Source organism: Zea mays, chromosome 3 (genome assembly GCF_902167145.1).
Source record: "Zea mays cultivar B73 chromosome 3, Zm-B73-REFERENCE-NAM-5.0, whole genome shotgun sequence".
NCBI classification, from domain to species: domain Eukaryota; kingdom Viridiplantae; phylum Streptophyta; class Magnoliopsida; order Poales; family Poaceae; genus Zea; species Zea mays.
The window spans coordinates 156,825,908-156,846,433 of NC_050098.1; the positions used below are offsets into that span (position 1 = coordinate 156,825,908).

General features: G+C 48.1%; 2 protein-coding genes across 6 annotated transcripts; both read right to left on the minus strand.

Moving 5' to 3' along the window:
- Positions 1–433: 433 nt before the first annotated feature.
- On the minus strand, positions 434–3,763 carry LOC100274771 (uncharacterized). Its single transcript, NM_001374113.1, has 3 exons — positions 3,236–3,763; positions 1,069–1,291; positions 434–919 (listed from the first exon to the last, which is right to left on the minus strand). Exons 1-3 carry the CDS (start codon positions 3,546–3,548, stop codon positions 604–606), a joined length of 852 nt encoding a protein of 283 aa, NP_001361042.1. The 5' UTR covers positions 3,549–3,763; the 3' UTR covers positions 434–603.
- A 453-nt stretch (positions 3,764–4,216) lies between these two features.
- On the minus strand, positions 4,217–14,351 carry LOC103650799 (homeobox protein LUMINIDEPENDENS). Of its 5 annotated transcripts, none has more exons than XM_008676368.3 (13): positions 13,918–14,351; positions 13,208–13,235; positions 12,785–12,915; positions 11,587–12,146; positions 11,411–11,504; positions 11,237–11,330; positions 10,685–10,787; positions 10,515–10,566; positions 10,398–10,438; positions 10,155–10,234; positions 9,170–9,613; positions 5,753–6,336; positions 4,217–5,664 (listed from the first exon to the last, which is right to left on the minus strand). In XM_008676368.3, exons 1-13 carry the CDS (start codon positions 14,110–14,112, stop codon positions 4,543–4,545), a joined length of 3,528 nt encoding a protein of 1,175 aa, XP_008674590.1. In that variant the 5' UTR covers positions 14,113–14,351; the 3' UTR covers positions 4,217–4,542. The 5 variants fall into 5 exon arrangements, with proteins under 5 accessions (XP_008674590.1, XP_020405965.1, XP_008674591.1 ...); XM_020550376.3 differs by having other exon boundaries at positions 11,237–11,303; positions 13,918–14,318; XM_008676369.4 differs by having other exon boundaries at positions 10,398–10,441; positions 11,237–11,303; positions 13,918–14,318.
- Between the last annotated feature and the right edge of the window lie 6,175 nt (positions 14,352–20,526).

Below are 20,526 nucleotides of genomic sequence, written 5' to 3' on the forward strand. Positions count from 1 at the left end.
GGCTAACATTGATTATCACTTGTTCCTTTTATGCTAGCTTATTAATGTATTGATTGTCATTTACATGATAAATTATTTTTTATATTGATGTTAGTGGGTATGGGAAACCCGTTGGTACCCGCATGGGTATACGTTTGGGCAAAATTTTATACCCGTCATGGGTATGAGTTTTTTAGCGGGCGTATTTTTTCTTCGCGGGTATAGGTTTGGGCAAGTAATACCCAGCGGATTTTTACCCATTACCATCTCTTAACCCATACTCTCAAAGCCAGGGAGCTGTCAGAACTTCTCATGGAGATAGCCGAGTCAGCTGAAACATCCTACAAATGCCTACAGCCAAAATGGTCGTTCAGGACTCCAGGTCATGCGTGCAATGTAATGGAGACAGAAGTTTGAATGCAATGCAATGCAATGTAAGATCAGATCCAACGGATTCAGAAGAAAACTTCAGACATGATTGTAAGGTAGTATAACAGAAACAGAAACATCATGTCCTAGTTTCTCTACACCAAACCACGGCATCTCGTTACCGAGACCTTGCAAACTAGTGGACAAAACGCTCAGGGGTACAAAACCAAAACTGCGTGCCTAACTGCATGTCAATCAAGCGTCGCTAACTAAGCCGAACGAGTCCGCCATTGCCAAGAACTCCTTCTGGACCGCCTTCCACGCCGACTCCGGTGCCTGCGCGTTCATGGTGTAGAGCCTGCCGTCCCTCACGCAGCAGACCGCGACGTTGTGCCGCCGGAAAGAAGGGCTCTCGACTCGGAACTCCAGCTTGTAGTACTTCACCCTGCCCGCGTCCTCTCTCACGGCGGCGTCGATAAGGGTAGCGTTGATGTCCGGGCTTCGCCTCGTCCTCGCGATCCTTCTGAGCACCACTTCCCCCACGTCTTTTGGGCTGCCGAACGTCTCGATCCTGTTCGAAACGATTCAAACAACTGCTCCGTTAGTGGAAACCATATTGCCTGCAGGATATGCATATCTCGCATATAGAAGAAATCAAATAGACAGTTCACATGATCTTTGGAAGGAATAAACGGCAAGTGAGAAACTGAGTGAACTTACGAGAAGTCTCGTGGCACAGTGGAGACGATGACACTGACGTTGAGCTCCCCATTGGATCCAGGGGGGCCAAATGCTGCCACAGGTTCACTGATGTTCCGAGGCCCAGATGGAGATCCTCCGTTTGGCAGTGGCGGTGGGTCTAGCGATCTTTGCAATTCTGCCTTCTTCGCTTCTCTGTACAGTAGCGTCTGGTCTCCAACCCAACTTGATGGATAGATGAATTCTGCAAAAGAAAAATGCGGACACCATATAGTTAGTACAACACAAATTGGCAGGGGCGTACTAAAATTGTGACTACGAACGATATTGCTACTTATAGATAGTCATTTCATAAGGCTTCTTATGGTGCCTCTCTTTAACATCATTAATTTGTAAAGCACATGATTATGGTCCTTGGAGGAAAACATCCACCCCCACCCAAAAGAAAGAAAGAAAGAAAATAACAAATCCACCAGATGCCAGCAATGATAAGTTGTGATTACACGGAGCCCAGGTGGCCTGCCGTTCCTGGTCCTAAATCCAAGCCCATGAACCACACATACAACCTCATTGGATGCAGGACATGTAGCTGGGGTATAGTAACTGGATGCATGAAGGGCCACTTTTTTTACTATGAAAAATCTTGTTACTAATAGATAGTCATTTCATAGCTCTTCTTATGGTGCCTCTCTTTTAACATCATTATCTAGTAAAACTCATGCTTATGGTCCTTGGAGAAAAACAAATCCACTAGATGCCAGCAATGATAAGTTGTGATTACATGGAGCCCAAGTGGTTTGCCGTTTCTGGTTCTAATTGTGGCACGAGATAGCCCATGATCCACACATACAATCTCATTGGATGCAGGGATATGTAGTTGGGATATAGTAACTGGATGCATGAAGGACCACTTTTTTTGGAGCCACTCGTGTTTGTAGCCACGTTATGTAGGGAAATATACAAATCAGAGGTGCCTATTTTTCCTTCGCTCGTGACTCTCCCTTATTCCATTGATGTATAATGTATTTGTATTGGAACTAAAAATAGGAAGAAAAAAATGTAAAAGTTGGAGGCCTCAGTGCCAGAAACTGTTTTGGTTCTTGATCCAGGCTTCAGGAGCTAACGGGTCAGTAAATCATCTGTATTAGAAGCATACAGATTATGTCTTTATAATCCAGTCCATCCGGTATTCCGGCTGCTAAAGATGAAATTGAACTGAACTTCCGAAACAACAAATGAAACGAGCACTTGACGCGATTTCTCCTCTTGATTCCAGTCAGTGGGATGTGCACACCAACCAACCAAAGCAGCCACTAGTCTTCCCTATTTCTGTACATTTCGGTGGGGCGCAAAGTTGCTGCTTGACAGCAACGTGGGATACCCGTAAGGCCGTAACTAGTTTAGTGGCTGATGGCACTCGTCACCTCTACTACGAGCGGTGTGCACCCGCCCCGGCCTACCGGCCGCTCCTTCAGTCGTGTAGGCGTCAGCCGTCGCGGCGCCACTCTGTGCGCCTCCCTTCTAGGCTCCAGCAGGCTGACAGCGTAGGTGATCTGTTGATGCTTATTGTAATTTTGTTTAGATCTTCAATTTTGCAACACCAAGCAGACGATCTGTTGATGATTATTGCTACTCTTTGTTTAACGACCCCTCTCAATTCTTGTCCTGTGATGGACCGTGTTGCTTTGCTAATTGCTAGCAACTGGGCACTAATAAGAAACGCTGTCATTGGTTGCGCGTGACAAAATGTTTTGTGAGGTTGAGAGCGATGGCTCTCCAATGTGTCTCACGAGGAAGGCGACCGAGAGCACTTCAATGCGTTGCGTTGCGTCTGTGTGCAGCTTGTTGTAATGACGAGTACCTAACCACCAACAGCACTAGGCAATCAATTCAAGTGAATTAATCAACCAACTGCTCAGCAAGGACGGGGACGGGACGGGACGGGGCGGGACGCCTCGCGCCCTCTCCTCTCCCAGCAGATTGAAAAACGATCGCGAGCAAATTAATCGCCCTCGAATTCAATTTCAAGGTACTACTACTCTGTTTCGACTTTCGAAAACGAAGCCTTGCAGTACCAGCACATGCGGACGGCAGTTGGGAGGACTAGACTGCTGAGCACGATGTGTGGGGGGTAGGGGGAGGTGGAAGAGAGGAGTAGGCGTAGGCGGCGGCGGCGGTGGGCGCTTACCGAACCCATTGTCGGAGTCGAGGCAGCGCGTGAAGCCGCCGACGGGGTAGAGCACGTCGAGGCGGAGCGAGCGGCCGAGCTCCGGCGACAGGCCCAGCAGGAAGCTGGTGACGCCGCCGAAGTTGGCCCCCACCGCCGCGGCCGCCGCCGTGGTGGCCCCGACCACCAGCCGCCGCCGGAACACCGCGGCCAGCGACGCGAACTCCTGCGCCGGCGACGAGCACCGTATCCCGCTCCCGCGGCGCCGCCCCCGCTGGGCACCCCGGCGCTGCTGGTGCTGGTGCTGGTGCCTGGCCGCGGCCGCCGTGGCCATCGCGGGACGGGCACGCGTCGCTTCGGTTTGCTGCTACTACGTGTTTGTGCTTGTCACGACGGGACAGGAACGCGACGCGAGAGCGGGAGGTGTATTTTGCCGGACTGGGAGAGGATCAGAGGAGCCCGGCCGAGCCGAGGAGGACGATGAGGGGAGGGGGAGGAGTATTTTGGCGTGCCGTGGCGAGCTTTTGCTCTCGGCTATCGGTTTGGTTTTCCGCGTGTTCTGGAGGGGTTTAGGGACATCGCGCGTCCCGTCCCTGACCAGACCGGACCGCGTGTGGTCGGCGCGCGGGCGCATGTGCGCCGACCAGCAGCAGCCGCCAGACGCCCCGACCACGAGTGACCGATCCGTGTCTGACTGCCCATCATACGTGCACGTGTGCCACGCTCAGCCACCAACCAGTACTGTAGGCCCGGCACGTCGGAATCGCTCTCACTCACACGCGTGCACTGCGAGCTCAACTCTTTCGAAGATATTTCACGAGAGCATCAGGCAGAAAGCAACAAGGACCCAACACCCACGCTTATTTTTCTCTGGAGAGAAACCGAAAGAAAGCCGCAGCCCTAGAGTTCGCTACGATTTTGCACAAACAACCACGCCTAGAATTGACGGACCTTGAGTGGACAACCACGAGCACAGACGACAAATTTGGCCAACCGTTCGACTCAGCATTCAAGACTGCAATCAATTCGAGCCGGGGGGCCTCTTGACCCTCCCTGAGTTATATCATTCATTCATTCATTTTTTCTTCTTCTTTCCCCTCTCCAGCTACCTAGATAGATACATTTTTTTTTTAATTTCGAGACAAAAACTACATCGATACATAATAACCTATAGCTTTTCTCAATGGCCCTTGTGGTGGCAATCACAAAGCCCAAATGCAACGAATACCCGGCCTCACATCAAATCAAATGAAACAAACCCTCCCAAGAACCGACCGCCTCCATCCAGGATCTAGCTAATGTGGTAGCAGTAATACAGCAAGCTTTTGCTATCTCCTCCGGTGCTGATCGTACGATCTTCGGCTATGGCTCGGGCTGTAGTAAGGATCCTGCTTCCCGCGGCTCCACTGCCTCGGCGCCTCCGGGTTCTGCTGGCCGGAGCTCCATGTCCTCGAGGGCTCCGCATCATCGTAGCCACGGCGTTCGGAGCTCCACTGCCTCGGTAGCTCGGGAGCGTAGCTCTGGTGCGCCTGGGAAGAACTCCACTGCCTCGACGGCTCGGCGGGTGCGTAGCCGCCCTGGTGCGCCTGGGAAGAACTCCACTGCCTTGACGGCTCAGGATTGTAGCCCTGCTGCTGCACTTTCCCTGCACTCCACTGCGTCAGGGGCTGCTGACTGTAGCCCTGCGCACCGCCATAGTCGGTGTCGTAGTCCCGGACCACGCCAGGATCTGGTGACCTCGAGTGCCGCTGGTGGTGCCCGTCCCATGGGTACTCCACCAGGGCAGACCGGCTGTAGCCATTTCTGTCATGCCCGTGCCCTGGTACAACAGGACGGGACGAGGCTGCCGAAGATCCATAAGAGCTGTACGCACCCTGCTTGCCTTGATCGCCGTAAGCATTCTGGTTAGCAGACGGCACTGTGCTTGCTGATGCTGTACTATACGAGTTAGCTGCGCGGGCGGCGGCCCATGGATCAGCCGTCGCATTCCGTCCAGCGTGGGTCATGTCAGCAGCATTAGATTGCCAAGGGAATGCTGTGTGAGATGATGCATTAGGCTCAGGCAACGACGGATGTGCTGCTACAGCTGGTTTGCTCCCCGCTGCTTGTTGATGCAAGGGCGTGGCAACAGGGTCAGACAACAAAGCGTATTGCTGCTGTCCATGCTGATGCACTGAAGCTCTGTTCAGAAGGTTATTCACAGGGGAAACATGTTGGACTGGCGGGTTTACAGAGACCGCCAGCAGAGGAAGAGATGGGGGTGCGTTAGCTTGAATCTGTGCCGGCAAGACCGAGACTGGAGGGGCGTAAGGTTGTGAGGGTAACGAACTGACAACGTTTGAGAAGCCTTGTTGCACGGCATTTGCAACAGGAGGTGTACTCCCCCGGCTTGGCAGATGCAAGGTTGGAGCAGCCCTCACCTGCATTGCGTGTTCTGGTATCCAGACAGCCTGCCAAAGAATGATCTAACGTGAATAACGGAAGACAGAATTTCCCAATGAACAATGTATGACATGGAAAGCCAGCGGACAAACAAACCCTTGATGTACGGTCTGGCGGAGTTGGTGACGGAAGCGAAGCGGGAATAGGTTCTGGCTCCGGCTCTGGCTCTTTTGGGAGCCCAGCGCCGTTCCCCAGACGGTTAACAAGCTCTGATAGGCTAAGGCCGGTCTGCTTCAGTGTATCCAGAAGCGCAATGGTCTGCTCGTTAGGCATGTTCTCCCCCTTGTTAGAGGTTAATGCAAAGACAAGCTCCGGGTTCCTGAGTAGCACCGTAAGCAATTCGTAATCGGTATTAGCTTCCTCATCATCAGCAACTGCGCCTGATGTCGATGAGGCAGATTCAATCTGCTTGTCCTTAACAGGAGCCACAGCGCTAGGCGCCGCGCCAACGCTTTCCGTTTCCATGGCGTCCACATCTGGCACCTGGTCAATTGGAACCTCTGGGGTCAGGCTGTCATCGAAGTCCATTTCCAGATCCCATGGGTCCTTTGGATTCATTGGGACGTCCTTCTGGCTTGTATAAAAGGTTTCCTTTTCACGCCGGTTCCTCTGTGTTTGAACCTCAAGCTCCTTGCTGTTGTCACCAGCTCCTACACTCCACGAGGGGTCTATCCATACAGCTGCAACAAGAGGCAATAGATTTTTAAATAATGATTAAAAAAATAAGCCAATGTTTCGGGAGTCAACCTTTTGGCAGAATCTCCCAAAAGAAGATAGCAAGCAACAAAAGCTAAAACTTTAAAAAAAACACTGCAATAGGTATCATACTAGCGTTTTCATGATCACAATAGTTGAGACTAGCCAAATGGCTCGCCAAGCCAAATTTTGGCTACTCAACAGCAAAATAATCCTTCAACAGACTAGCCATCTAACTCCCAAAGCTATCCAACTCTTTAAATTGGCTCCCTCACTAGCCAAACTTAGCTAACCACTCTGAGAGCATCTCCAAGAGACTAGTCAAATGGCTCGTAAAGCCAAATTTTGGCTACTGAACGGCAAAATAACTCTCCAACAAACTCACTATTTGACTCACCAAGCTATCAGTCTTTAAATTGGCTCCCTCGCTAGCTAAACTTGGCTAGCCACTCTGAGTAGCCAAACTAGATAGATAATCTATTGGAGTGAGATGCTATATACAAATTATAATCTTTATCAAATGGTAAATAGAGAGTTAAATATAGAGCTAAAAATGAAGAGTCACTTGGAGATGCTCGAGCCAAACTTAGCTAACCACTCTAACTAGCCAAACTAAATAGATGGTATGTTGGAGTGAAATGATACATATAAAGTGTAATCTTTATGGGAAGGTAAAAAAAGTCAAATAGAGAGCCAAAAATAAATAGTCCCTTAGAGATGCTCTTAGCAAACACTACCTCAGTTCTCGAATATTTGTCGCTAGCTAGTTCATTTTTGAATAAAAAAACGACAAATAAAAAAGAATGGAAGTAGCAGCTTTTTAAAGCTGGTTTTGTATCACAAGGGTTCCAAGCTTTTCTGTAATGGACTTTGCAAGTTCTGTATTTCGAAATTAAGGTGTCTCACTGATAGTAGTTGAATCAACAGTAGCAGACAACACAGACCTTCACTAGAAAAGAAAGAGGATCCCAGAACGATCAGTGACTGCTTCATATGTAAAAATAAATAGGCCTACCACAAATTATGCAATTATAGCCCCAGCTCAAATAGATAAACTACGGGCACACTAAAACTATGCAAAAAACAGGGAAATATGGCAATCCATGGAATCAACATTGAACTTGCTAGTCCAACTAGTAATTACAACATTTGGTATGCAACATATCTCTGATGTGCTCAGCTCAGCATGTAAATTGGTAAGGATTGCAGGCCTTTCCATCTGCTAACTCCCAGAAAATGAATTCGAACACAATTCTCAGGAACTCATTTTATGTGAAGTAATCAAGGAGAGGCAACCTTGTCAATGATATCTGAGCAAATGAAATTAAAATGGTGTGAAGCGTGATGTTGAGGAAATTGCAGGTGTTCTTTGGTGAATAAAAAAATGTTGAATTAGTATTCCCTTTTATTTACTAAATTTTATCAAATCTGCTAAAATGTAGGTTGTACATTGAGGGATATTATGTTGTCTCCAGCTGCTATCATATCTCATCCATTATTTTAAACTTCACTTCAGTGTAGACCCTCCCTGTTTTACACGATCCGCTGTGGACAGCTTTAGACTATCTCGAGTAGACTCTCTATCTCACTCCCTATTTTAAACTCCACTCTGCAAACATTGCAATTTACAGTGCAAAACAGTACTTTGCACGACCGTTTACAAGGCGAGATGGTCTTAGATATTATTTGATTCAACCATTTATGCATAAAATGATCTCCCTTTTCTATTTGACAGGTGTGCATGCAACCTAATATTCAAACTTGTTAGCCTTCATATTAACACTTAGTGCTAGTTTGGGAACTCTATTTTCCCAAAGTATTTATATTTTCCCAAGGAAAAATGAAGTAATTTCCCTTGGGAAAATGAAGTAATTTCCCTTAGGAAAATAAAAATCCCTTAGAAAAATGGGGTTCCCAAACTAGCCCTTAATATGAGAATTTGTGGATTAATACCAAGAAAATTTGGTACCACTAGATTCATATTTAACAATGCTTTCATGTGACCTTGAAATTCATAAAATCATGTGTTACGATAGGTAAGATGTCAATGGTCAAAGTGTGACGTTAGAGCCTGTGCAAGTGCAAGGTCAAACCACACCTTAAAAAAAGGAGGGAGTACAAGTGTTAGGTCATTTTTCATGCTTATATACATATCTACAAATGCTGGGGAAAAAACACCATTTAGCATCGGACAACAGACTAGCTATGGGTTTGCAACCTTCCAGCTTGACAATAATAGCAATAAACTGATTCGAGACAGGATTGATCCTTGTTTCAGATACAGTACACAGTGCATAACCGTGGTTGCTAATATCTCATGTCATTTCTGAAAACTGCACTTGCATCCACTGTTCTCTTCTTTCAAAAGTTAGATAGCGAACACATAGTTTCAACTGATGTGTTACATTCTGAATCATTTGAGTGCACACAGATTTATGAAATCTGAACAAAATAAGGATGATTGCTTACAGCCAACCAGCCCTTCAGAAAAACAAACTGTTTCATTACCATTTTTTATGGTCAGATTGTAGAACCTTTAAATTTCTTAGTCAAGTTTATGACATTAGAGAACATACAACACACGTGCAGGATTTGGGGATATTTTTTCCCATTTGACTGAAGCTGGATCACAGAAACATGCTGATTTGGAGAACGGTGACTAATGTAAATACTTCGGAAGCTTGCACTGGTGACAGCATGCTTAGTTCTTGGAACTTCTGCACACCTATTTGCTGATTCTTATCGTCCAATAAGCAGCTCAGAACTATTCAACATTCAAAAGAATGGCAAATTGGGGAGCACAAAGCAAAAATATACCTGGTGGTATTTGCCAAAGAACTCTCTTGCAATCCAACTTCTCTATGACATTGTTTTTGGAACCTATGTTTAACTTCAAACCACCTGAAATTTCTGTATTATCAGGCTGAGGATCTGTGCTTTGTTTTGAAGTAGATGGGCTTGGGTCAACAGGTTGTGCAGCTGACGTATGGGGACTTATGGGCATAGCTGATGGATTTGAATTTACTAATCCAGCTGCTTTTTTCGTGTCCATTGCTTGTGGTTTATCACTCAATTTATTTATGTCAATCTTGCCACGCTTCTCCTGCATGAACATGGCACGCATCTTTGCTTTTTGAATATCATCTGCAGATAATGGCCGGCTATTGTTTGTAGATGTGTTCCTGACAGAATTAGCATTCTTCCACGTAGCTTTCTTGTTTGGTTGCTCCACAAGTAGAACTTTTCTTTTTTGTTTGGATTCTGGAGATCACATAAGGAAATACGCTCAGGCAGTTTGAGCTACAGTAAATACCAAGAGAAATAATGAATGAACAAACTATTGTCTAAATTAATAGTTTAGACAATTAATAATAACTTTTAATCAATGTCATTTAACTAAAATATACAGACTGACCAAGAAAACCTTACAGAGTAGACAATCACTCAATTTACCAAAATCCTTATTGTCTAAACACAAACATCTCAGAACAAACTTTTAATCAATGTCATTTAACTAGCTGGTTCTTTCGTATGAAAGGTGAAAGACACTGCCAAGCTACTATCAAAATACACCAAGATATGAGTACAGGATAATACAAATGCAATGGAAGTTATTGGACTCGGATAACTACCGTCTACCATAAAGAAATAAAATTGTATATGCTTGGAAGCTGTAGATGAAATAAATATGTTCTTTACTAGCCTTGATTTATACATGGAATGGTCTTAATTTACCATGTTTCACAAAAAAAAAGAGAAACAAAATTATGTAGAGACAAATCTATATTTAGGTAAAGGATACTTGTCTGCACAGAACTCCTTTTATTTGTCTCAATAGCAGAAGCAGTGAGAAGCATTGGTGTTTTTCTGGGTTCAGGCTTTCTGCACAAGAACACAGAAACAAGGTCAAACTACAATTATACTAGTCAAATGGATGTTAGGTACATCATTTAGCTCTATTGCAATTCAATCGTGTTCGATGCAAAGACCATATAGGAAAAGTACATCAATTGTGCTCAATGCAAAGACCATATAGGAAAAGTACCTGCTCTCATTAGCACCATCAGTCAAAGCAAGTACCTCCTCCTGCTAAGAGCACAAAAGTTAAAGTTGGAAAGTAAAGCTAATCTGCTGACATATATGGTATCACTTAGATACTTACGGTAATATCAACTTCAGATTTCCAAGACTCGTCACGGAGAATTTCACTTATCCTGCAAAAGAAAATATAAAACTATAATTTGCTCCTTCAAACAAAAGGTAGAAATAAGCCACAGGGAGTGACAGCACAGCACTGCAATGTCAGTGTCAGTGTCGGAAAGGAAAATTTACCTTTGTTTACATATTAAGTCCTTCTGAGGTTTCTTCAATGCCTGAATCCTTACAAGCACTTTGCTCAATCTGGAGAGGAGGTTCCTAGCCCTGCTCGATATGTCTGATCTTGGAATCAGATAAGTTCTAATAACCAGGCCAAAGAAAAAGAAACATCTATATGTGCATAACGTAATACAACATTAGTGTGGAATATGAAATGGAAACAAATGCTAGAATAGATGCATCAGATAAAATTCTGATAGGAAATGGCATCTCATTGATACCAAACTGGATAAGTGAATCAGAACAAAGCAATCCAAAGAGTGAGCTTTTTGCCACTTTATAATCGAAAAACCCAACTATCCCTCTCAGCCTCAGCAGAGTTCCTATTTCATCAACTCAACGGGATCAAAGATTTCAAATCACTAACTAAAAATATCATTTGCAAAGGGTGCAGATCAACAAAATTTTATTTTAAAAGATCAAGTTTCCAAAACTATAGTAAAATAAAATACCACCATCCAATAAGTATTCGCAAAATAGAGAAGCCTTGTGATGATTTATACACACCTTGTGTTCTATAAAAGCGCAACTTATTAATTGTTTGCAGAACAACTGACATGTGGACTGGTAAAGCCTTATGCAACGGAAGGTGGAGCAGCACCTACACCAGTAATATAGTCAAAAAAAACTACATGGCCCACATAAATACATCACATGTTGACCAAAGAAAAATATAAGAACCTTGAAAATAACATGGATAACTGATGTCTGCTCTTCAATTGCTGCTTGACTCAACCATGTTGACATAATGGTCAAACCACCCATTGTTACGAACCTGAATGGTTATTGAAAAGGTGAAGCCAACTATAAATATGATCATTGAAAGCTCAGTTGATACTAAAAAGCTGCCATCTTACCTACTAAGAACTGTAACATTATTTATTTGCAGAATCCATTCCATTAATTTAACCTGCCCAGAGAATGTTTCCTCCTTCTGCATTAGAGCAAAGATACTTTCCAAGAACTTCTTATCTTCTGACGCAACACCAGAATGAACTCCCTCTTGCTTAACTTCCTTTTGAACAGAGTCTGAACTAATCTTAGCGTCAGTTGGTTGCATAACCATTGCTCCAGATGGCATTATAGGAGCTGCAATGTTATGTTGTGCCTCTGCTTGTTGCAAAGAGTTTTGGAAGACTTCCATGTGCTGCAAATCGCTTTGTTGGAGCTCCATTGATTGCGAAGAGATCTGAGGGACACACGTTGGTTGCAAAGAGCTCTGTAGGACCACCGGTTCTAAAGTTCTCAAAGGTTCAATAACTTCAGCTTGTGCTTCTATGTCCGGCGGTATCTGCTCAGTGTTTATGGAGTATGAATTGTCCTGCTCTTTGGGTGTCTCTATTCTCAGCGCTTTTTCTTGAGACAGACGAACAAATTTTCTCACTCGCGATCGTTGAACTGTAAAGAATTCCCTAACCTAAATTTTTTTAATGTACAGGTTATTACATGAAAAATGAACACAAAAGAAAAATGAAAAAAACAACAATGTATAACATCAGTTTCAAGTAACATACAGTAAGAATAAAAACTTGACCCTGCCCCAACTGTTTTGCTAAGAAGACCTTCTCACACATGTCGAGAAAACACCCACACGCCTGTCCAGGCAATTTTGCTACGAACACCTCATGTGTTGTAGCCCATGTGAAAACGACCACGACCTTGTGCCGGACCTTAGACACGTGCTTTGGAGTGTGGACAGACGAGGGTGTTTTTAACCCCAATCTCAAATTCGCTCCTATGGGAAGTCGAACTCATGACCTAAGAGCTAGAGGCCCGTTCATGTAATAGACCGTAAGAATAAAGGCAATCACACAACCAGTGTGATTAATCTGAACGTAGGGGAAATGAAGAAAGAAAACTACAGTCCAGTTCAGTCGATAGACTGCATATAAAAAAATAAGCCCAGTTCGGTTGAATCCAGTTCTAAAGATTCTGTCCAGTTATTTTAATGGTATTTTTGAAATGTTATGCACAGATTTATGAGGGCACACGAAAAAAGCAAAATACATCAAATGGAAGTACAGAAAAGCATCAGATGGGAGATGTGGAGCAGACCTGTGTAACAGTGACCCCACAGAGTAAACTAATTTCTCGGGTTTCTTTTTTGCCAAGAATGTCCTTCAAGGCAAAAAGTGACTGCATGCACTTAACTGCTTTTGGATTCAACAGATCCCTTGGCCTCTTACCTGCAGAACTTTAACTAACATTAAATAGTGCTTAGAAGTTAGAACAGCATGCAATAGTTACAAAAAGATGGGATAATTGAAGAAAAATCAGATCTCATGTCACTTTAGACTCTCGAAGAATTCAAGCATAATCTCATGAAGTTTTTCAGCAATCGGGTTCAGAACAATACCCAATTGTCATATGTTAGCTATACTACATCATGGTGTTATGCCATTTTATCAATATTGTATGCCAAGACATCCACCACACATGCTGTGCCAATGCAAATTCAATCAATGTGGACAAACTGACCTATCTTGATAGACAATGCACCGGCAGCCTGCAAGAACAAACCAAATATACTACATAAGTCAACGGATGAATAGAAATAATTTAGCTGAAAATGGTGATGACGACTCATGGACAAGCAGGGTGTTCAAACACTATAGAAAGCTAATAGTACAGAAAGAGGGCGGGCAAGCAAAACATGGAAGCAGAAAAAACGTGTGCCCACAATCTTGAACCTTAATATCCAGCATCCACTCAAAAGTATATTCTTTCGATATTCATGATCCATAATACATAAACACAATAACATTGCAACGATGTATACAAAACAGCGTGCGACGTGATGAAGTTAACGATGATTTAACAATTGCAGTAAGGAAGGTTCAGAACAGCTTTTTTCAACAATGCTGCAGTAAACAAATAGATTTCTGTTAATTGTATTCCGTAGTAACACAAGCATTCATAATCTAAATATTAGAAGAACTTTCCTAATTTCAGGAATACGAATAAATTTCCAGTTCCCACCATGGAGCGCCGCAGTATGTAGGAACTATGATGAAGCACAGCCTAAAGTTAGACAGATCATATATCACCATTATTAGGAACCTGTGGTTTTACCCACGCCCAATCGCATATATATACTTCACCAGAAATTGGCCAGCTCACATCATGCAACGGGAGAAGCTCAATAGATGAATAGAACAAGGCAAGCATTGAAGACGGGAGTTGCTCACCATCTCCTGGGCGAGGGGGTTGACGCCGGTGAGGCGGCACTGAGCGACGACGAGGCGTTGGAGCTGGTCCACCTGTTCGTGCAAAATCTCCTGCTGCGCCGCCACCATCGCCGGGATCGAGCCCGCGCCGGCAACGGACCCGGAGCCCACCTCGACGAGAGCTCCTGCCGCGGGCTTGACGAGGACGAGCTCCATGGCCCCCACGGGGGGCTGGGCATCAGGTTGCCGCCTCCGCCGCTGCTCTCTTCGACGTCGTGCCTGGCTAGGGGAGTCAGCACGGCGGCGGGCTAGGGTTTGGAGCTGGGCCGATAGGAGGCGGAACGAGATGAGGAGGCGAGGGAGACGAGATGGAAAGAGTCGAGGTGGGAGACAAGGACAGGGTTTTTTTTTCCTCTTTCGCTTCCGTAATTAGTTAGCGGATTGTTAATTAACATAACAGTGCTCAGGGGTCATCGCCTGTTACTGAGGCAGTGGGCGCCACGATGTTAGTACTATCCTTTTTAGTTTCTATAAATTAATTTTTTTTAGTTGCTTTATTTTATTTTATTTTAATGCTTAAATTGTTTAATAAGAAAACTAAAAATTTATTTAATTTTTTGTATTTAGCAATTTAATTATTAATGAATAAAATATAGGAACTAAAAATAAGTCCTAGAAAACAAACATCTTTAAGCCTAGTTTGGGTACTCTAGTAATGAGAGAGATTATAGTAGGTTAGGATATATTATGGGAGTTTTTTGATCTATTGGGGATTTAAACGCTCTTCAATCTCTCTGAAAAGGAAATAGGGTTAACATTTTCCTACGATTATTTTTGGTGGTTAAATGTCCAACACAAATATATGAACTAACTAGTTTGCTCTAGAACTCATGTATTACAGGTGCATAAGGTTCAACACAAACCAATAAAAGATTCAAGTTAGGGACTAAATTGAAATGGAGCAAAGAACCTGAGTGTGCAGTGGACTGGCGCACCGGACTGTCCGGTGTGCCACCGGACAGTGTCCTGTTCACCATGCCCATACAACTCCGAAGCAGCCACTCTCAGAAAATCAACGGCGCCCTCCGCTATAATTTATCGGACTGTCCGGTGTGCCAACAGAGCAATGACTACCTCGCGCCAACGATCGACTCTGACAGCAGGGACAGCGCAGCGCAGAAGTCAAAGCGCACCGGACTGTCCGATGTCGCAAGAGGACAAAGCTCCAACGGTCGCCCGAGCTCCGAACCCTAACGGTTGGGTGACGTGGCAGCGCACCGGACACTGAACAGTGTCTGTCCGGTGGCGCACCCGAACAGCTACCTTGGTGGTTGGGGGCTATAAATACCCCCCAACCACCACAACATCAAGCATCCAAGCATTCCAAACATTGCATTCAATACAAGAGCAAAAGACTCCACTCCAAGACACATCAAATAGATTGGATCCTCTCCAAGCCACTAAATCAACTCAATTCCATTAGGGACTTGAGAGAGGGTTTTCTTGTGTTCTTTGTTGCTCTTGTTGCTTGGCTTGGCCTTTTTCTTTTCCATTCTTATTCTCAAGTGCTTTGTAAGCGAGGCAAGAGACACCAAGTGTGTGGTGGTCCTTGCGGGGTCTTAGTGACCCGTGAGATTAAGGAAGAAGGCTCACTCGGTCTAAGTGACCGTTTGAGAGAGGGAAAGGGTTGAAATAGACCCAGCCTTTGTGGTCTCCTCAACGAGGACTAGGTTCTTTGGAACCGAACCTCGGTAAAACAAATCATCGTGTTCATTCGCTTGATTCTCATTTGACTTGTTTCCCCCCTCTCTCCCAGACTCGATTTCAGTTCTAACGCTAACCCCGGCTTGTAATGTGTGTTTAAAGTTGTAAATTTCAGATTACGCCTATTCACACCCCCTCTAGGCGACTTTCAATTGGTACCCGAACCAGTGCTTCATTAAGAGTCTAACAAACTCGAAGTGATGTCTGGAGATCACGCCAAGAGGGAGATCGTGACCGGCGACAAGCCCGCGAGCTCAGGGAGAACCCTTTCAAGGGAGTCCGACAACAAGCATAAGGAGGAATCCTCTTCCTCCATCAAGTCGCACCGGAGAGGTGACAAGAAGAAAAAGATGAAGAAGGTGGTCTACTACGAGACCGACTCTTCGTCACCCTCCATATCAAGCTCCGACTCGTCCGTTGCTTCTAAGCGCCATGAGCGCAAGAAGTATAGTAAGATGCCCCTACGCTATCCTCGTATTTCAAAGCGCGCTCCATTACTTTCCGTTCCCTTAGGCAAACCACCATTTTTTATGGTGAAGATTATTGTATGTGGAGTGATAAAATGAGGCATCATCTAACCTCACTCCACGAAAGCATATGGGACATTGTTGAATTTGGAGTGCAGGTACCTAAGGTGGGGGACAAAGACTACGACTCGGACGAGGTCGCGCAAATTAGGCACTTTAACTCCCAAGCCACGTCTATACTCCTCGCCTCCTTGTGTCGAGAGGAGTATAAAAAGGTGCAAGGGTTAAAGAGTGCCAAAGAAATTTGGGACGTCCTCAAAACCGCGCACGAAGGGGACGAGGTGACCAATATCACCAAGCGTGAAACGATCGAGAGAGAACTCAGTCGATTCGTCCTCAACAAAGGGGAAGAGCCACAAGCCATGTACAACCGGATCAAGACGATGGTCAACCAAGTGCGCAACCTTGGGAGCACCAAGTGGGATGACCATGAAATGGTCAAGATTATTCTCAGATCACTTGTTTTTTGTAATCCCACTCAAGTGCAACTAATCCGTGGAGACCCTAGATATAAACAGATGTCTCTCGAGGAAATAATTGGCAAGTTTGTGAGCTTTGAGCTTATGATCAAAGACTCCAAACATATTGTCAACTTGGAGCAAGGCGCCACCTCTACACCCGAGGTGCAACCCATCGCATTCAAAGCGACGGAAGAAAAGAAGGAGGAGTCTACACCAAGTAGGCTTCCAATCGACGCCTCCAAGCTCGACAACGAGAAAATGGCGCTCATCATCAAGAGCTTCTGCCAAATCCTCAAACAAAGAAGGGGAAGGACTACAAGTCCCGCTCTAAGAAGGTGTGCTACCGATGTGGTAAGTCCGGTCATTTCATAGCAAAATGTCCAATTTCTAGTGGAAGTGCCAGGGACGACGACAAGAAAGGGAAGAAAAAGGAGAAGAAGAGATACTACAAGAAGGGCGGTGATGCCCACATATGTCGGGAATGGGACTCCGACGAGAGCTCCACCGACTCCTCCTCCCACGAGGATGCCGCCAACATCGCCGTCAACAAGGGCCTCCTCTTCCCCAACGTCGGTGTCGGGGACCATAATTAGGGGTACCCCCAAGACTCCTAATCTCAGCTGGTAACCCCCATCAGCACAAAGCTGCGAAGGCCTGATGGGTGCGATTAAGTCAAAGCTCGGTCCACTTAAGGGACACGACATCGCCTCGCCCGAGCCCAGCCTCGGGCAACGGTAGCCGACCCCGGAGGATTCACGTCTCGCCCGAGGGCCCCCTCAAGCAACGGACACACCTTCGGCTCGCCCGAGGCCCAGTCTTCGCCGAGAAGCAACCTTGGCCGGATCGCCACACTGACCGACCGTATCGCAGGAGCATTTAATGCAAGGATGGCCTGACACCTTATCCTGACGCGCGCCCTTCAGTCGACAGAGCCGAAGTGACCGCAGTCACTTCGCCGCTCCACTGACCAGGCTGACAAGAAGACAGCGCCGCCTGCGCCGCTCCGACTGTTGTGCCACTCGACAGAGAGAGGCTGACAGCAGCCAAGTCCGGCCTCGAGCGCCATAGGAAGCGCCGCCTCGCCCGACCCCAGGGCTCGGACTCGGCCTCGGTCCCGGAAGACGACGAACTCCGCCTCGCCCGACCCCAGGGCTCGGACTCGGCCCCGGAAGACGACGAACTCCGCCTCGCCCGACCCCAGGGCTCGGACTCGGCCTCGGCTCCGGAAGACAACAAACTCCGCCTCGCCCGACCCCAGGGCTCGGACTCGGCCTCGGCTCTGGAAGACGACGAACTCCGCCTCACCCGACCCCAGGGCTCGGACTCAGCCTTTGCCTCAGACGATGGTCTCCGCCTCGCCCGACCCGGGGCTCGGACTCGACCTCGACCTCGGAAGACAGACTCGACCTCGACCTCGGAGGAGCCTCCGCCTCGCCCGACCCAGGGCTCGGACCGACCACGTCACAGGGGGGCCATCATTACCCTACCCCTAGCTAGCTCAGGCTACGGGGAACAAGACCGGCGTCCCATCTAGCTCGCCCCGGTAAACAAATAATGATGGCGCCCCACGTGCTCCATGACGACGGCGGCTCTCAGCCCCTTACGGAAGCAAGGAGACGTCAGCAAGGACTCGACAGCCCCGACAGCTGTCCTTCTGCAAGGCTCCAGCGCTCCTCCGACGGCCACGACATCACATGAACAGGGTGCCAAAACCTCTCCGGCTGCCACGACGACATGTACTTAGGGCACTAGCTCCTCTCTGCTAGACACGTTAGCACGCTGCTACATCTCCTATTGTACACCTGGGCCCTCTCCTTACGCCTATAAAAGGAAGGTCCAGGGCACTCGTACGAGAAGGTTGGCCGCGCGGGAGAACGGGACGGCGCGTACAGGCCTCTCGCCCCCTCCCACGCGGACGCTTGTAACCCCCTACTGCAAGCGCACCCGACCTGGGCGCAGGACAACACGAAGGCCACGGGTTTCCCCTTTTTGCCTGTCTCCCCTTTCTTCCCCCTTCGTGCTCCGTCTCGCGCCGACCCATCTGGGCTGGGACACGCGGCGATAATTTACTCGTCGGTCCAGGGACCCCCCGCGGTCGAAACGCCGACAGTTGGCGCGCCAGGTAGGGGCCTGCTGCGTGTTGACGAACAGCTTCCCGTCAAGCTCTAGATGGGTAGTCTCCAGCAACCTTTCCAGCCTAGGACGATGCTCCGTTTCGGGAGTCTCGAGTTCATGTCCCTCGACGGCAGCTACGACATGATACTCCTTCCTCCGCCGCGCGACAGCGACAATGGCGGCCGACAACCCGCCCGCCGGCGGCGGAATCAACAACGTCTTCCCCACGTGGTGGAAGAACAACATTCGGGTTTGTCCCGTCGCCTCCCCCGCCGACGGAGGAGGAGGCGGGGCAACCGAGGCCAAGCAGGAGGCGGCACCTCGTCGGCTGTCGAGCGAGTCGACGGCGCCGGCGCCCTAACGGGGGACACGTCGGGCGTCGACCTCGCGTCTGAGACGAAGACGAGCGTCGTTTCCCCGCAACACGCCAACTCCAAGCGGACGGACGACGCCAGCACGCTCGCAAAGGACTTGCTGGGCGTCACCCTCGTACCCGAGACGACGGTGCAGTCTGCCCCTGACGCGACTTCGTCATCGCCCGTCGACCAGGAGGTACCGACCGATTCCCATCTCGTGCCTTTTGGATTCAGCCTCGACCCACCAAGCGACTTCGCTTCGGTGGAAGCCTTCATAGAGGCATGTCCAAACCCTCCGGGGTATCATATGCGGTCACCCTGGGACCGACTAACGGCCGTCTCGACCTATGGACCCTCGGGTTCTGAGGAAGAAGACGAGCCCGACTTTTTGGGATTTCTCCGGACTCGGTAACCCCAGTGCCATGCGGGACTTCATGACCGCATCCGACTACTGCCTTTCCGATTGTTCTGACGGTAGCCGCAGCTTCTGCGACGAGGACTGCGGCCCAAGTCGTGAATGTTTCCACGTCGATCTAGGGGGTCCCGGCGAAGGCAACCATCTTGGTATACCGGAAAACGGTGATCCCCCTAGGCCTGCGCCTCGCGTTGACATCCTTCGGGAGCTAGCTGTGGTCCCAGTCCCTGCGGGGGGTCAGGACGCACAACTCGAGCAAATCTGCGAGATGCAGGCCAGGCTCGACGAGGAAGCAGGAACACTTGAGCCGCTCCGGCGGAACATCGGGCAGGAATGGGCGAACCAAGCTCCGGCCGGAGAAGCGCGTCATCTACCCTAGGGCATCCTGCACCGCATTGCCGACGACGTCAGGGCAAGGCCGCCACCGGCTTCCAGTAGCAATACTTCTCCGCGCGATGCCGGAGCCATCAACCACCGAGGGGCGGCGTATCTAGGGAGAGCTCAAGAATCTCCTGGAGGATGCCACGGTCCGACAGGCCGAAAGCTCTGCCTCCCAAAGGCAGGGATACCCCTCGGAGCATCGCGTCGCGACTTCCCGATTCATGCGGGAAGCCTCGGTCCACACCGGGCGCACGCGCAACACAGCGCCTGCGGCCCCGGGTCGCCTCGGCAACGAGCACCACCACCATAACCGTCGAACCCACCTCGACGAGAGGGTGCGCAGAGGCTACCACCCCAGGCGTGGGGGATGCTACGACAGCGGGGAGGATCGGAGTCCCTCGCCCGAACCACCTGGTCCGCAGGCTTTCAGCCGGGCCATACGACGGGCGTCGTTCCCGACCCGGTTCCGAACCCCGACTACTATCACAAAGTACTCAGGGGAGACGAGGCCGGAACTGTGGCTCGCGGACTACCAGCTGGCCTGCCAACTGGGTGGAACGGACGATGACAACCTCATCATCCGCAACCTCCCCCTGTTCCTCTCTGACACC

Excerpts from the sequence above, each read along its gene's own strand:
- LOC100274771 (NM_001374113.1), bottom strand. The coding sequence starts at position 3,548 with ATGGCCACGGCGGCCGCGGCCAGGCACCAGCACCAGCACCAGCAGCGC. Across the intron at positions 1,292-3,235 it reads CGACTCCGACAATGGGTTCG|AATTCATCTATCCATCAAGT; the intron begins GTAAGCGCCCAC and ends TTTCTTTTGCAG. Across the intron at positions 920-1,068 it reads ACTGTGCCACGAGACTTCTC|GATCGAGACGTTCGGCAGCC; the intron begins GTAAGTTCACTC and ends CGTTTCGAACAG.
- LOC103650799 (XM_008676367.4), bottom strand. The coding sequence starts at position 14,112 with ATGGAGCTCGTCCTCGTCAAGCCCGCGGCAGGAGCTCTCGTCGAGGTG. Across the intron at positions 11,505-11,586 it reads AATGTTACAGTTCTTAGTAG|GTTCGTAACAATGGGTGGTT; the intron begins GTAAGATGGCAG and ends ATAACCATTCAG. Across the intron at positions 10,788-11,236 it reads GCGCTTTTATAGAACACAAG|ACATATCGAGCAGGGCTAGG; the intron begins GTGTGTATAAAT and ends TTCCAAGATCAG.